The 16,557-nt window shown below is 38.0% G+C and overlaps 1 protein-coding gene across 1 annotated transcript in view; it reads right to left on the bottom strand.

The window, feature by feature from the left end:
- BIRC6 (baculoviral IAP repeat containing 6) overlaps positions 1-16,557 on the bottom strand; it is a gene marked incomplete at its 5' end in the record, with an annotated part of 315,285 nt that overhangs the window by 127,414 nt on the left and 171,314 nt on the right. Inside the window, 5 exon segments of the mRNA XM_084624643.1 lie at positions 1,975-2,104; positions 5,764-5,907; positions 7,239-8,019; positions 12,466-12,687; positions 14,155-14,263. Of these exon segments, the coding sequence (XP_084480769.1) occupies positions 1,975-2,104; positions 5,764-5,907; positions 7,239-8,019; positions 12,466-12,687; positions 14,155-14,263 (1,386 nt within the window).

Raw genomic sequence — 16,557 nt, 5'->3', positions numbered from 1 at the left:
CTGCCTCTGGCATCATAATCAATACTCTTCACAATTATGACGACTTTTGACTACTTGAAATATGAATAACCATATAGTTACTGCTAATTAGCTCCACTGTATATATAATGGTATGGTTTTACCCTTCTACAAAAACTATTCCCCTCCCCTTCAGTTCAGATGGAAGGACTCTTAAAACTGGCAGGCCAAACAACATATTTCTTACCTTCCCTTTGGTCTAAATGGGATAGAAGAATTAATTTAAAAGGCAAATGCAAAGAGAAAGAATTGAGCTCCTGCCATTTTTAACCTCTCTGTGATGCATAAAGGTAACCAAAGAGGTATTGGATATCATTATTAAAAACAAACAAACACATGCTTCTGCTTCTTTATCATTAGATATTTAAACCTTGTCTACCCCAGTGTGCTAAAATACATGGTAAATAGGGAAATTATGATTTCATAAGAGATGGCAATTTGAGATGAATAGGCAGCAGGTTTAAAACAAACAAACGGAAGTACTTCTTCACACAACACATAAGCAAAGTTCAAATGTTCCGTAGGATGCATTGCATTTTTAATCACAAAGCTCCAGTGAACAAGACATTTGATTTACTGAAATTTGTCTGGTAATAGAAGTGTCACATACCAGTAATTTCATGTATTTTTCCTCCATTTATTTTAAACTGCTATACTCTGATGAAAGATGTTACATTAGTGCAATATGTTACTGGTCATCAGTATGTAAAAAGACTTTGGAAAAAATCAATTATGAAACAGTGTCAGTGCAGCACTGGCTGATCACAGAAACTGAGAAGACCAGATTCTCAGCAGATGTAAACAAGTATAGCCCCTCTGAAATGCACAAAGGCAATATAGCTACACCAGAGGATCTGACACAAAAAGTTAGAAAATATAGATGTTCCCAGAGATATTTTAACGGAGACACTCTTATATACTGTCAAAATTACAGCTAAGTATTTGCAAATTCATACAATGAGTATATATGAAAATATGTATTTGGTATGGACTCACTTATGTGCAATGTGGCACAGTTGCAACTGTTGTAGCAACTATAACTTTGAATTTCCTTTGACTCCTCTAAAATGTCGACCACAGTTTAGCAATACAGACAACCTACTAAAGATTTTGTTTTTAAAACACTGTGGTGAACTTTGTATTGTGAACGCTAACCTTAATTTCCTGAGCAAGGTCATTGAGTCTTTATTAAAGTTGCACTTCTCCAAAATGTTGAACTGGTCCTGGCAGTTAAATGGATATTTAATACAGAAAAGACTAATAGTCTGACTGAAAATCTTGGATTTTATTTTTGGATAAAATAAATGCCTCAGTCATGACCATCTTGTTTGTTTTTGTTTTTCAACGTTACTCATAACTTTCAAAATTAGTTCTCAATTTCCATTTTATAGATAGAGTATTATTTATATTGCAGGTAAATATGCATGAGCGTAAATTAGATTGAAAAGGACAGTGTAAACACTCAATGTGGACATCAGTTCTGTGATCTTTAACTTGCAATAAACGTTAGGCAAATGATCTATGTAAGGAATTATTTTTAATTGAGCATAGACAGTTAAAGGGAACTTTGAATACTGAACTCAAATATTCTAAGTTTTTGGAAGTATCTCAGGAGAAAATTTGAAAATATTTTAAATATTGAGAGACTTTAAGCATAGTATTACATTTTGTGGCCTGGCAGTTCAAGATGAACTGTTAAGTATATCTAAGATTGCCTCCTCTAAATCGATTATGTAAAGTTGAAAGAACAGTATGGCCAATCTAAAACTGCAACAGTTAGAGGAAAGCCTGTGTTATATAGTCCCAAAAAAGTAAAAAAGTTTAATCTTTGATTACTGTCTATTTTGAAACTTTTTGTTACAAGTATGCAGATGTCACACATAATAGATATGTTTCTAGCAGACACAAGTTTTCCTTAACACATTCTAGAATGAAACACACAGTACTGAAACTTGCCTGACACACGGTCAAGAACCTCTGCCAATGTTGTTGAGACAGGTAAGTGAAGAGTACGGAACTTGTGTCCTGCGCCATACATTGGATGTTGGATTACATGGCTGGTAGCATTAATTCTACCTTTGTACAGCTAAAAAGAAATGAAAACCACTTACTTTCAAGTATTCAGAAATAAGGCCAACAATCATGACAAGTTGTTAAACTATATTAAGTAAAATCACAATATTAAGCCATTCACACTCCAGATCAAAAGAAAATTGTTTGAAAGTATGACAACTTGATACGATGGTAAAATTATTCAACAAAAATTAAAACAACAAAAGAAAAACAAACCTTTTTACACAAAGAAAACTGCTGCAAAAATCTATTTTTGTTTAGCACTCAGAAAAAAAATGGTTTAAGTTCAGTACAAGACCCTCTCTTGTCGTCTTCAGTGTGCACGCACGTAACGTGTTAGGTACTTTGGGCTTTAATTTCTTTTATTTCTTAAAGTAAAAGGAAATCCCCCGCCCACTCCAATAAACTTCGCCCAGATGAGGAGATGGTTACTACTCTTGATAAATCAATAGAAAAAAAGTTGAAGATCACATACCATTTATGAGTAAACAGAAATATAGTAGGCAAAGTAATTCTAGATTTAGCAATAGGTACTTTGCTTTTATAATACAAGAACCATTAAAGTTATTTTACTATAACTGAAAATAGCACCTCTCAACCCAGATTACCTCCCCCATTTAAATTCAGTCTTATCCGATTTCTTTAGTTAAAAAATTTTAATTGCTTTTTACCCCTCCGAGCTTTCCAAAATCCTCCCTGCCCTGCACAGGAAGAAAGGTATGATTCTGTTACTTCTTGCTCATCAACAGAATTGTTTACTAAATCCCAAATGCAGGGCCAGTTTATTCCTGTGCAATCCAATCAAAAGAAGGGTCACTGGGGCAAAATTTAGTCAGAACTCATTTTTTATGAAATCTGAGAACTCTGTAGTGTTTGAAGGGTGTGTTGCTATAGAATACTTGCTGTTCTGAAGATCTACTCTTTACAGCAAATGCCATTTCTGACCAGATTACTCCACCCACCAAGTTAGAGCTAATTTACACCCTGTTCTAGATAGTTTAGGTGAAAAGATATAAACGTGCAATCCAATCTTTTAAAAGAGTCCGTATGTTGCAAATATATTTTAACTGTTCTGTGCACATCCACATTATGTTAGGATTTTTTCTTCAGATGTTTCAGATTGAGCAAAAAGAAATAACTATGGAGTCCAAGTCAAGTGCCAAGAATGACTTGAGTTTGGATAATCATTTTGTCACCATGGAAAGGCAGGATCCTGGTTCCTGTAAGGAAGCTGAGCCCTTTCCCCTTTGAGGTTTTAGGCTTCTGAAGCATGTTGATAAAAACCTTCACGATCCAATGTCTGCCATCATTCAATGGGTAACTAGTGAGGAAACACAAAGGAACATCCACAAGAGAGCCCAAATCTTACTCCAGGGATGTATGGGAGACAGAGATAGACTCCCCATCAAGGGACCTCATTAACCTCTTGAGGGCCTAAGACGTGGAAATGTTTCTCTTAGAGGTGGATGGAATAGTCTTACGAGTAAATATTTGGAGTTATCTTGATGGGTCTCAGACTGAAGACAACTGACTTGCCCATTTGGTCCTGGACATTGAGGAGAACTGACCTACCTATGCAGTTATCTCCAGAGGAATCTTGCGCAGGTTAGGATAGGTATGTGAGAGAAGTTCCAATAAGTCATCCAGACCCTGATCCCCTTCTTGTGGGGGAACTGAGGGTTCAGGGGCTGGGGACAACTGTGGTAGAGCACCCCTTCTGTGGCTCCTGAGAGGGTGGTCCCTCTAAGAGAGGAACCATCATCACAATTTTTGCTTCCTCTTTTTATCCAGATCCACTATACTGAGTAAAGCACGGTGGGTTGGTGGGAGAACAAAGCCAAGGTGAGAAGTTTAGTAAATAGTACCATTTTGGATAAAATTATTTTTTCTTTTTAAAAATCTCCAAATTTTGCTTAAGAGAAGGAAAAAGGAAGTGGGGAACGGCTGTGAAAATTGGCTTTAAAAGCCAAAAAATAAAGGAAAGGAAGGATAACTGAGCAACTGCTCTGTTCAGCCATATAGACACAAGAGTCTGAAGAACCATACTTTGGTTTGTGGCCAAGCCCTATGGACACTGTAAAGGCATTTGAGATGCCTCTGGCATGCTAGAAGAGATGTAACAGAATGTACCACTATGGGTGATAAATAATGGTCCAGAAACACAGATGCTGAGCTGACTATAAAACCTAGCAAAATTCTGAATTGAACTGAGGTCAATTCAGATTCTCTGAATCATTTTTCAAATTTGTTTTTGTATGCTTCCAGGTCTTTGCTATTGAGACCCAAATCATATTACCACACATTGAGACAGTAGGTGCAGCCTGTTAGGTCACATTCCTTTGAAGTCTTTTTCAATAGCTTTTGCTAAGTTAGTAACTCTCTGCAGAGTCTCTTGCTGTGTAAAATGCGTGCTTTTTATGAAGGGATCAAATTTCATACGTTTGGTAGTTGGATGGAAATGTAAACACGCACTCTTCTGATGCTCCACAAAAAGTACCTTAGGAAACTTGAGCATCAGTCCTCCTTTTTAAAAAAAGTAAATAAAATGCCATGGTGACTAGGCAAGAACCTCCGAACTTCCTCAACATACCTTAGGACTGTGTTAGATGCCCCTTTCTCAACAGGTTTAACTACAGTGTTTAACATTATGTGTTAGCAGTTTCGGATGGTTGCATTTAAGAAGCTGCTCTTCTTTATTTTCGTTTTTGTTGTTCAAACTAGTAGCAAAGATGGTCTCAATTCTTCCTTTAATTTTTCCCTTACTTCTTCACCTGTAGCATTAAGCAGTGGACTTGCAAATTTAAATCTGTCTTAATGAGTGTATCCTGGGTGCAGTGCTTCAATTGTTTCTTTAAATTGCTCATTTTGTATTATATCAAAGAGGATGTTGGCATAAAAGAAAGCTGCAACTCTAACTAGTTCAAGTCTTTTTTTGGCAAAACATTTTTCTTGTAAATAAATTCTCTTACTAAACTCTTAATGTCTATATTTTTCTTTAGAAAAATGTATGTTTTCATTACTATCTATTGGCAGTCTCAATTGCCACCACTTCCTTCAGTATCAGGCAACCAAAATTAAATTTCTACAATGACGTTTGGTAATCAATAAACATCAATCATTTATTGACCAGGAGCTTTCAATTTACTACAGTTAGAATCTGTGAGAACCAGCTAATGAATTCAATACTCAACATTGAAAATTAAGAGCTAAATAAATTCATAAGACATGTTATCAGAAAACCCTCAAGAGGTTTTAGATTCTAGTGAACAGACCCTCTAAAAGTTTGTAACTCCACTCACTTCTCTCTCTCCAGTGATAACTGATTCAACCCACAAACGTCATCCTCCAATCAACAATGATTCCACCAATTCCCCTTCCATCCCAGGCATTCTATAACTTGTGTCAGATAGGAGTAGAATTACTTGTGGCTCTTTTAAAGGTTACTTGTAAATATATCAGAGTGATATACAGCAAATTAATAATCTAGAAAAAGCCGCTTAACCCTCTCCCCACATCCACCAAAAAAGTAGTTATCACTATACTCTGCAATAAATATAATAAAGTTGTCATTTTGTTTGCAAAAAAAGCAGAATCAACTGTGAGAATGTACAAATAAATAGTGTGCAGTCAGATCGAATTGACATTCATAATGCAGATACACAAAAAACCTACTGGACATGGGGACTGAAGAAACATTGTCACTTTTTCATCCTCCAGCATCAACTGCAAAAATAACCTTCTAATAAACCCTGAAATGTTTCCAGATGTTGGGAGGTTCCCTCGTTGAGGGGATGACTGGAACAATTCACAGAGAACCTGAAAATGCAAGATTAGATAAAAATCTTAGATTATGACTGTGCACAAACGTATAAAATAAAGCTCTGCATTACTATTAATAGCGCAGCATGGCCATTAACTTTTAAGATTTGCCGCCACTTATTTTTCAAATTAGGATTTAAATGATCTCATCTTCAATTTATCACCAGAGAGAATAAATGGTTACCTATGAACAGGTAACCAACAGCAAAACAAGTTAAAAATTAATTAGGAGTAAAAAACAAAAAAGCATGAGTCATCAATATAATAATTCAAGTTTATTTTTAAGGCAATATTCTGAAAAACAAAGGCTAGTTGACAAAAATACAGAGCGGGAAAGTCAATTTTGACTAGGTGTTGCATCAAGAATGTGAAAAGTAATTTTTCTGCTTTATGAGGAATTTCGCTACACTGGGGTGATGTTCTTCTCTGAAAATGGCCTCTTCTTACTCAGTTTATCTGATCCTAGTATGCATTCACTCTTAATTTACAGATAAAAATTAAGGCTTTTTTTTTTTTAATGTTTTCCTTCTGTTGGCACTGCAGAGCTAACAGCTAAGAGGAAGTGAACTACAGTAGATGCTTGTTTGCAGCATCACCTTGTAAGAGCAACCACTGCTTAGGATCAACATTTCCCCTGGGAACACTTTCCCTACTGTGAATTGTCAACACTCCCCATAACATCAACAGCCACTTAGGAGCAAGATAGCAAAAGGGCACCAGTATGTTGCTACTAAAAAGCATCTGCTGCAATTCCATTCTTCTCAATATGTTAACTGAATTCCAAATGCAAGGCCACATTATGCTTTCTGTTACCTGTGCAGCAATCAACTTCACTGAAAGCAATAAAGTTGCTCAACCATGTCTGTAAGCAAAGTGTTTTTATTAATGAGAGACAAAACCCACCCAGCTTTATCTTCAGATTCCAGATTAAGAGTGCACAATTTGGCAAATTTGATCTGCAAACACAGCACCAAAGTGCCATTTTTATAGTAAGTTAGCAAAACAGAAATGCACTTTAATGTAAGTGACAAAACAGAGCCCCATGCGCCATAATGGGCAGAAGAATTAATTTCTTCCATCAAACAAAGCCCAATGTGCTAATATTTCATGATGTAAAACCGTCTCTGTTAAATGGTATATTAAAGAATCAAATCTACAAATAAAAAAAATATATACTACAGAATCTACATTCACATCCCTTGATCATCCAATAAGCTATTTTTTCCTATGCAAAACTTAAGCCACGAAAGCTTAGGTTCTCAAATCTTGTACCAACTAAATTTTCACTTAAAAATAAGAAGTTACAGATTAAGGTTTTGCTCTTTTACCTGTGCCATCAGCCTCTGGTTATTAGGATGGCAGGAGATGCACTGTAAGAAGAATGCAACTGTTGCATTTTCAATTGCGGTCCTTTGCTGAGTGGTAAGTCCTGTTCCTGCAGTTGAAGAAAGCAAAGTAGATCTTGCACTGGTCTGTTGTGTTACCACACTGTGTCCTCCAGAAGTAGCACCAGAATGGCACAACAGAAATAAAAGTGCTGTCCACAGTGGATTGACTTCAGAACCACCCAACCAATCCTTCATGATGTGGCTGTTACCAACTTCTGTCAGAAACCTGAGTACAGGAGCAACTAGGTCTGCCGTGATGGGCATTTTATTAAAGTGCTGTGGAACATGATGTCTCCTGAGTCTATCCTGGGTAATATCCACAGATTGAGAAGTGCAGTCAGAGCTGGAAGTATGGTTAAAGCAGAAACTAGCAAGGCTTCTTACAAGGAGAGAGGGCAAACCTGAGTCCAATAATTGCTTGATAGCTTCAGGAGACTGAGATGAGGCAGCAAGGGTAGCCAAGTGAGACTCTGTTAGTGCAAGAGGTGCTTGTGCGTTTTTAGAGTCATCTGTTAAAGAAGAACTAAGGTCCTGTTTTTTGCTGTCATCCGTCATAGACAGTCTATGTTGACACTGCATTGGAGGAGGGGTAATACCCATCCAGCCCATGAGTAAGGAAAAATAATTCGGGTGGATGTGGCACATTGAGCAAAGCAAACTGTCAACTGCTTTCTTCAAAACCATGTTGCAGGGAAGAGACATAGACCAGTTAAAGAGTGACCTAGAGGAGAAGGGGAAAAAAGAAAAGAAAAAAAGTCACACCAAAACAAAAATTTGTCACTCATTTTCCCTTTTACCTTGTTAGTCAAAAGTTCATAAAAATGCTTTCCAAAGATATTATAAATGAGTTTAATTATGATACAATATTCAGAGGTTTGTAGAACTTTTTTTTAATTAACACAAATATCTGAGAATATTAGCCTACTTGAGATCACAGCATAATCTGGACACTGCATAAAAATAACTATATTTGAATTTATTTCATTAGGATATATTTAATACCGCTATTATCTAGTAGATTGAAGACGAGGTCTGTAAATCAAGAGACCCTGGTCATACAACTGTACCATTTACTTCATGCAACCTTGAACAAACTGTGACCTCAATAACTCAACGTGTAAAGATGGGGATAAGGTAACCCACCTTTGTGAAGAACTTTGCAATTAAGCGGTTTAAACATCCCAAAGTATTTTAGTAAGTTTCCAGGGCATTTTATAACTTTCTCTATTCAAGCAGCATCTAAACAACTTCTACGATAGAAGAATGAAAAATAGCGTAACGTAGACTTAGCGTAATGAAGTTCTTCTATGTACCCCTACTCTCAGTGCTCTTCTGAAGAAAATTACAATTGAAGATAGGGTACAATTTAATAAAATTAAACCTATGTAATTGCTCGGCTTAGGCGTGGTTGAATCAGATTTCTCTGAAGTGGACTTAGAGGATGACGTGCTCTTACGTTTATGAGAGTGCTCCACATCATCCCAACAAGACCCTGATTTTGGATCTGTGGGAGTAGATTCCCTTGCTCCTAAACCGGACTTTGTGGCAGGAGGCACACTCTTTGCTGAGTCAGGCTGATGTACGGGAAGAGGTGGGGCCTGGCCTGAGTCTGACTGCTGCTTCATGACGGGCTCTCTCTACGAGGTGCTTTTTGAGACAAAATTTGTGCTCTTCAAAGGTACAACTGGGCAAAAAAGATACTGCACCTTGCCGAGATACAAGCTTCATTGAGGAAGTTCAGGCAAGCATTGATGGTTTTTGCTGACTGAGAAGGAGTGTGGGCAAGCACAGATTTCGAAGGCTGGAGTCCAATACCCATAACAGGATACCAGGAAGGAGAGAGTGGGGATGGACGACTAACCCTAAAACTTAACTAAAACTATAGAGTGAAATTCTAAACTATTCACAATCTATACATACCACATATATGCAGATTGAACAATAAAGAGGAAGATGAAGCTCCGGACACTATAGAGGTTCTGACCCAGGCTTTGCAGCTGTAAGAAGGAACTCGAAAGGCGGTTGCTCTGCTCTATCTCCTCAGTTGGAGGCATGAGGAGACTGAAGGCTCATGGACAGACCAACTACTTTCAAGAATTCTCTGACTCTGTGCGCATGGAGAAAATATGCGCCCATAGTCGAATACATATATGGACCAGCACTCAAAGAATTTGTAGTTTAGAATTATTCATATATGTACCCAAAGACATACACAAATACAGATGCATTTTAAAGTCTATGAATAAGGTGTACTCATGTTTTGAGACTTATTACACTCTCCAGAATATTAACCAATGCACTAAACCTGGCAACAAGACAGACTTTTCAGTTACTCAGTTTAAATTTTTCAAAATGTAACTTTAATTCTTTGTTTTCAAGTTCTTACGGCTGTAATTACCTAGAGCAGTGTTTCTAAACGACCAGTCCGTGGACGGGTGCTGATCCCTAAGATCTCCCTGACAAAGTTGAGGAAGGCAGCAAGGCGGTCCCTGGTATCAAAAAGGTTGAGATATACTGACCTAGAGGATAACCCCTGTGTTCTTATAAGGACCCGATTGACTAAACACGGCTACATCTATTTCCTTACATTGACTCCGTATGAAATTCTGTATTATTTCAAAAGTTTAAATAGCTACTTTTTAGCCAATAGGTGGGGTCTGGGGAAGCAGGGGGAAAACAGTATGTGGCCATGTAATTAAAGAATATCAGAGAGCATATGAACAAGGCGGCCAAATTAAACTGCACAGGCAATCATAAATCTAGCATATCCTAACTTTTGAGTACTTGACTTTGCAGCTATTTTAACATAGGGTTTTTTGTTTGGTTTTGTTTTTTTAAAGGAAAGCAGTAAACAGAATTATATGCAGCTAACACCTCCACACCCAAAATTGTGATCATCTGTAGTGCTTAAACACTGAGCCTTCAACACTGCAGGATAGCTTGAGCTACATGACTAGCTACATTACCTGGCATCTGCAGAAGGAAGAGGAGAAGATAACTGCTGGAACCATGTGCTGGGTCTGGAGAAACCTAGTCAGGTTCTCTCTTCCTGCCTCCCATCCTAGCCATTTATTCCTCATTTTGTATTTGTACATTTGATTTTTCCTTCCTTAGTGTAGAACTTTACGCTTGTCTTATTGAATTTAACCTTACTGATTTCAGACCAATTCTCTAATTTGTCAGGGTGGTTTTGAATTGTAATCATGTCCTTCGAAGTGCATGCAATACCTCCCCAGTTTGGTGTCATCCACAAATTTTATAAGCATACTCTCCACTCCATTATCCTACTCATTAATGAAAATGATCAATACTACAAGACCGAGGACAGACCCCTGCAGGACCCCATTACATACATTTCCTCCTACTTTGACAGTGAACCACTGAGAACTACTTGGAGTATGCTTTTTCAACCAATTGTGCATCCACATTACAGTAATTTCATCTAGATTACATTTTTCTAGTTTGCTTATGAAAATGTCATATGGGACTGTGTCAGAAGCCTTACTAAAATCAAGATATGTCACATCTGCTGCTTCCCCCAAATTTACTAGGACAGTAAACCAACCAAAGGAGGAAATTAGGTTGTTTTGGAATAATTTGTTCTTGACAAATCCATGCTGGCTACTATTTATCACCCTATTATTCTGTTCAGGTATGAAAATAATAGATCATGCAAACAACCTTAACTCTGCCCTACAGAGAACTTTGGGCGGGGGGGGGAGGGGGAGGGGGGAGAGAATAAGAAAAATTAATGTGCATTTAAAAATTAGTTTAATCTAATCTGGGACCAAATAAACTAAAAATCCTGAATCTTAATGGTATGGTTACTGCATGGCATCACTACAGGGCAGTTAAAGTTGTTTGACTGCCTTAACTGGGCATTTAGATACCTTAACATGTTTGCAGCAATGATTTTTTTTACCCTTAAACTACAGATATATATCCTCAGCTATAACTCCATCATAAAGTAGTTTTTAATCTGAGAATTTTATCTGAGTAATGTAAAGGTGCCAGAGTGTACTGGTGAGTTTGGCCCTTAATTTGCATGCTAGGTCATGCTGTTCAGAGGACGAAATCATTATTGCTTGAGCTCAGGCTCCTCTTTCTTTATAGATTCTGTACTAGAGAACATGTACAGATTTCCCATGAAAACTTTATTTTTACCACTCTGCATTTGAAAATTACTCAGTATTTGGTTAGTTGCCCAAATACAGTTTCCCAGATGTACTCCTGTCAGGCTGGGTCCAGTCCATGCATATGGGATAGACACACTTAGTAATTATGTTCCTCAACTGAGAAACTTCATTGCATCCAGTCCTGTTACAGCTTTTCAAACTATTGTGGCTTGCTTTCTGCTTGTACATTAACCAACATACTGTGGTTGCTAGCAGAGGTTATAACACTTATTATTTTTTAAAATTCTGATCATATTAATTAGGTTTTTAAATTTGAAGATAATCCTGAAATAAATGGTTATTGTAATCAGCAACTCAGGCATGGTCTGGCTAAACAGGTATGCTGAATTCCAACTTGATTACTTGGGCTGTCCACAAAAGAACATTTTCTAGTTTTTCCGTTTTAAAATTTCAACTATAGCAAAAATTTAGTTCACTAATCAAAAAGTAAAACTTCATTTGTTGTTTTAAATATAAGGATATGGTTCCTTGAGAAATTGAATCTTCTTAATATTGGAGATTTATTATACTGCAGTTGCACTAAAATATTTCTTCACTGTTTTACATGAACTGTGACCAGAGCAAGGGTGGTAGCTCCAGAAATGAAAACAAATGTTGGATCTTGATAATAGCTATAAAAACATATGAATAGTTTAATAAGTTTCAGAAATGCTGTATATTAAAAATAAGGCCACAAAGGCCATTTAATGATGTCATACATACTGAAAGAAAAGTAAATGGGATAAATGAATAATTTGGTCCCCTATTACAGTTACTATCAAAATATTTTAGAATATGTTATTTATAGCCATCTCTCTGGTCCTCTCTGTAATACAGTACCTCTTCATTAACCATAGTATATTAAGCACCGAATAAATTCGTATTCCACTATTACTGCACACGGAAAAAGCAAAATGCCTATCATCTTTTAATAAATGAAAAACAGAAGTTATAAACTGCATATAGTGAAATATTTTACTTGCACTACTTACTCAAAGAGCTCTCTGTTCAGCAATGCTGGTAAGTCATATTCTACAAGGAGCTCATAGCTATGCCACAAAATTGCTGCTACACAGTGCAAATGGGAAGGAGATGGCATCAAGAGACCATACTCTCTTGTTGAGCTGTTTGGGCAAATGTAACTGATCCGGACATTTTTTTTCATGGCAGCTGCTCTTGCAGAATCACTGACCCACTTCAGTAGGGCTTGAATTCTAGAAGGCAAAAGCACATAGCATATTATAACAGAAGATCAATCAGCAGTAGGAACCTATAAAACAGATCAACTAGCTGCCCCAAAATAATTTACACTAATCTATTTCTTTAAACCAATATTAAAGGTAAACTACAAATCTTATAACATTTCCCAAGGTTCATTAACTGTAGAACTTGCTTTTTTAAGTTGGGATCTCATACTGATCTGCCACAAATTGAATCCATGTTGCACTTGCTCAAATTTCACATTTCCTGCACCATTTGTAAAGCTTGGGATGTCACTAACCATTGCAGGAGAAGCAAAGACGACTTAATTCACGACTTGGCAATAATTAAAAGAACAAGTGATTTTAAAATGTATGTTTTAAATTGTAAATATTTGTAATTTTATAACACAGTGTACAGGGAAAAACCATTAAACTTTGGGAGCAGAATGTAGGGGAAGCAACAGAGCTATTGCATCCATAGCAGTATGGAAGAACAATTACCTAAAGTCCTGTAAGTAATAGCTAATATAAGCAGAAGGAAAAAAGAGGTTTCACAGATTCATAGATTCCAAGACCAGCAGAGACCACTGATCATCTAGTCTGACCTACTGAATAACACAGGCCATAGAACTTCCCCAAAATTATTCCTACAGCAGATCTTTCAGAAAAAACATTCAATCTTGGATTTAAAAAGTGTCAGTGATGGAGAATCCATCACAACCTTCGTAAAATTGTTCCAATTATTAATTACTTTCACTGTTAAAAATGTACACCTTATTTCCAGTCTGAATTTGTCTAGCTTGAACTTCAAGCTACTGGATGTGTTACACCTTTATTTGGTAGACTGAAGAGCCTATTATTACATATTTATTCCTCATGTAGATACTCAGACAGTAATCAAGTCACTTCTTAGCCTTCTCTTTGTTAAGCTAAACAGAATGAGCTCTGAGTCCATCACTATAGGGCATCTTAAATGGTTGGCACCAGAAATGGACAATGTATTCCAGCAGCAGCAGCACGAGTGCCAAATACAGAGGTAAAATAAACTCTCTAGTCCTATTCGAGATTTCACTGCATCCAAGGGTCGCATTAGTTCTTTGGCCACATCATCACGATGGGAGCTCATGTTCAGCTTATTATCCACCACGACCCCCAAATCTTTTTCCATGTCACTGCCTCCCAGGATAGAGTCTCCCATCCTATAAGTATGGCTTATATTCTTTGTTCCAAGATACATACGTTTAGCCATATTAAAAAGTATATTTTCTTGTGCCCAGTTTACTAAGCTTTCTTTGAAGAGAATGCAAAGATAGGTAAAATGCAAAACTAGAAGTTTCTTTATAGTTCTGTGCTCACAGGATATTTCAAACTGGATCTAAGAAAAGTATGTTTTAGCATAATGAGAAAACACTAAGCAATCCATTTTTAAACAATTATTTTAATACTTAAAGACATTAACAATTCAAATAATTATTTTACCTGTCCTTTGTTCCAGGGTCCTGAGTTGTTCCCAGCTGATAGAGAATGTCTATTGTAGAGTCAGAAGACAGGCCATTCAGTCTTCCAAAAAGTAAAGGGCTATTCAAATCTTGCCACACACACAAAAGGAAAAAAGTAACAGCAGAAGTACTCATTTAATTCTTTTTGTTTTTAAAAGCGCACGTGGGACACAATTACGGAGGCAAGTGTATTATAACTTGATACTAGGATTGAGTTGAGTTTTGCATTTAAAGCAAGGATTCAATCTCAATATATAAAGAATGCCACATGTCCTCCCCCATACCACCTGTGAGTATTCAGAAAACGGTTCTGAGAATTTACAAGTAAATTCATTAATTTCTCTATTAAAAATTGGTTCTTTACAATGTAGTCAGACTTTGTTCTAAGTTACCCCAAAGTGGAATACCATTCTTTAAACTTTCCCATATAGTTAAAACTCATCAAAATCTTGTGCATATCTCATATTTAATGATTTTTTAAGTAGTGATGGTAATTTCTTGTTTTTCTTCATAACAGAGTTTCTTCAGCAAATTTAATGAAGATATTCCCTCTTCCAAAATGGCTGACACATCCTATTGCTCTCAGTAATACTGAGACCACTTGCAGTCCTCAGTTAGGTACCCATTTTGAGAATATTGCTCTCCATGAGACTGAGGCCACAGGATATTCTCAGAAGAACTGCCCACCACCATAACCTGCTCCTCACAGTGCTTTTCTTCACTTCCTGACAGGATAGGTTTCAGAGTAACAGCCGTGTTAGTCTGTATTCGCAAAAAGAAAAGGAGTACTTGTGGCACCTTAGAGACTAACCAATTTATTTGAGCATGAGCTTTCGTGAGCTACAGCTCACTTCATTGATGAAGTGAGCTGTAGCTCACGAAAGCTCATGCTCAAATAAAATGGTTAGTCTCTAAGGTGCCACAAGTACTCCTTTTCTTTTTGACAGGATAGGGAACTCTGTCCTATTACCTTAAAGAAGCTTAGCTTAGCTTCACTTCTACTGGGAACAATGAGAGTTGGTGGCTATTTTGAAACAGGGCATGTTCATGAGGACAGGCTGTGACTTAAGTCCTATTCAGGATAGGAGATGGCAGCCATTTTTAAAGCAGGCTACTCCTCATGAGTTTCTCTGAAGAAAAGAAATCTATACACTAGCCTCTGCTGACAGAAACATTCAGCTAAAATATAAACAGCAAAAGTGACCATTAATACTTTTTTTTTTTTTTTTTTTTTTTAACTCTCTCTCCCACCAGACCTATTTACTTGGGGGCAAGAGGAGGAAAAAAAAAAAGACGGTTACTCACCTTTGTAACTGTTGTTCTGAGATGTGTTGCTCATATCCATTCCAATTATGTGGTGTGCGTGCACCGCGTGCATGGCCGTTGGAGAATTTTTACCCTAGCAACACCCGGTGGGTCGGCCGTGGAGCCCCCTGGAGCGGCGCCTTCATGGAGCTGGATATATACCCCAGCCGACCCAGTACCCCCTCAGTTCCTTTTTGCCGGCTACTCCAACGGAGGGGAAGGAGGGCGGGTTTGGAATGAACATGAGCAACACATCTCAAAGAACAACAGTTACAAAGGTGAGTAACCATCTTTTCTTCAAGTGCTTGCTCATATCAATTCCAATTAGGTGACTCCCAAGCTTTACCTAGGCGGTGGGGTCAGAGTGAAATACCGTGGATTGTAGGACCACTCTAACAAACATGCATCATCTCTGGCTTGTCGGACGATGGCATAGTGAGAGGTAAAAGTATGTACTGAAGACCAAGTAGCGGCTCTGCAGATCTCCTGGACTGGGACCTGGGCCAGGAAAGCCGACGACGAGGCCGCGGCCCTTGTAGAATGAGCAGTGAGGGGCAGGGTCGGAACACTGGCCAGATCACAGCAAGCACGGTTACAGGAAGTGATCCAAGAGAAGATCTGCTGGGATGAGACCGGGAGGCCCTTCATCCGTTCCGCCATCGCAACAAAGAGCTAGGCCATTTTCCTGAATGGCTTTGTATGCTCAGTGTAGAAAGCCAGGGCCCTATGAACATCTAGGGAGTATAGCTGTTGTGGCTGACGAGTAGCGTGCAGTTTGGGGTAAAAAACCGGGAGGAAAATGTCCGGGAAGAAAGGCCGGGTGAGGTCGTAGCCGCACCTTGTCCTTATAGAAGATCATGTATGGTGGTTCCGAGGTAAGAGCTCTGAGCTCGGATACATACGTGATAACAACGAGGAAAGCCGTTTTCCAAGAGAGGTATAGGAGGGAACAGGTGGCCAACGGCTCGAACGGAGCTCCCATAAGCCTGGAGAGGACCAGCTTCAGGTCCCACGTGGGGACTGGCTGTCGTACCTCTGGGTAGAGATGGTCCAGGCCCTTAAGGAACCTACTGACCAG

The sequence above is a fragment of the Lepidochelys olivacea genome, assembly GCF_965140295.1.
Source record: "Lepidochelys olivacea isolate rLepOli2 genome assembly, chromosome: 3".
Classification (NCBI taxonomy): domain Eukaryota; kingdom Metazoa; phylum Chordata; order Testudines; family Cheloniidae; genus Lepidochelys; species Lepidochelys olivacea.
Note: the sequence above shows the minus strand (reverse complement) of the source record. Positions and strands in the feature narration are given on the sequence as shown.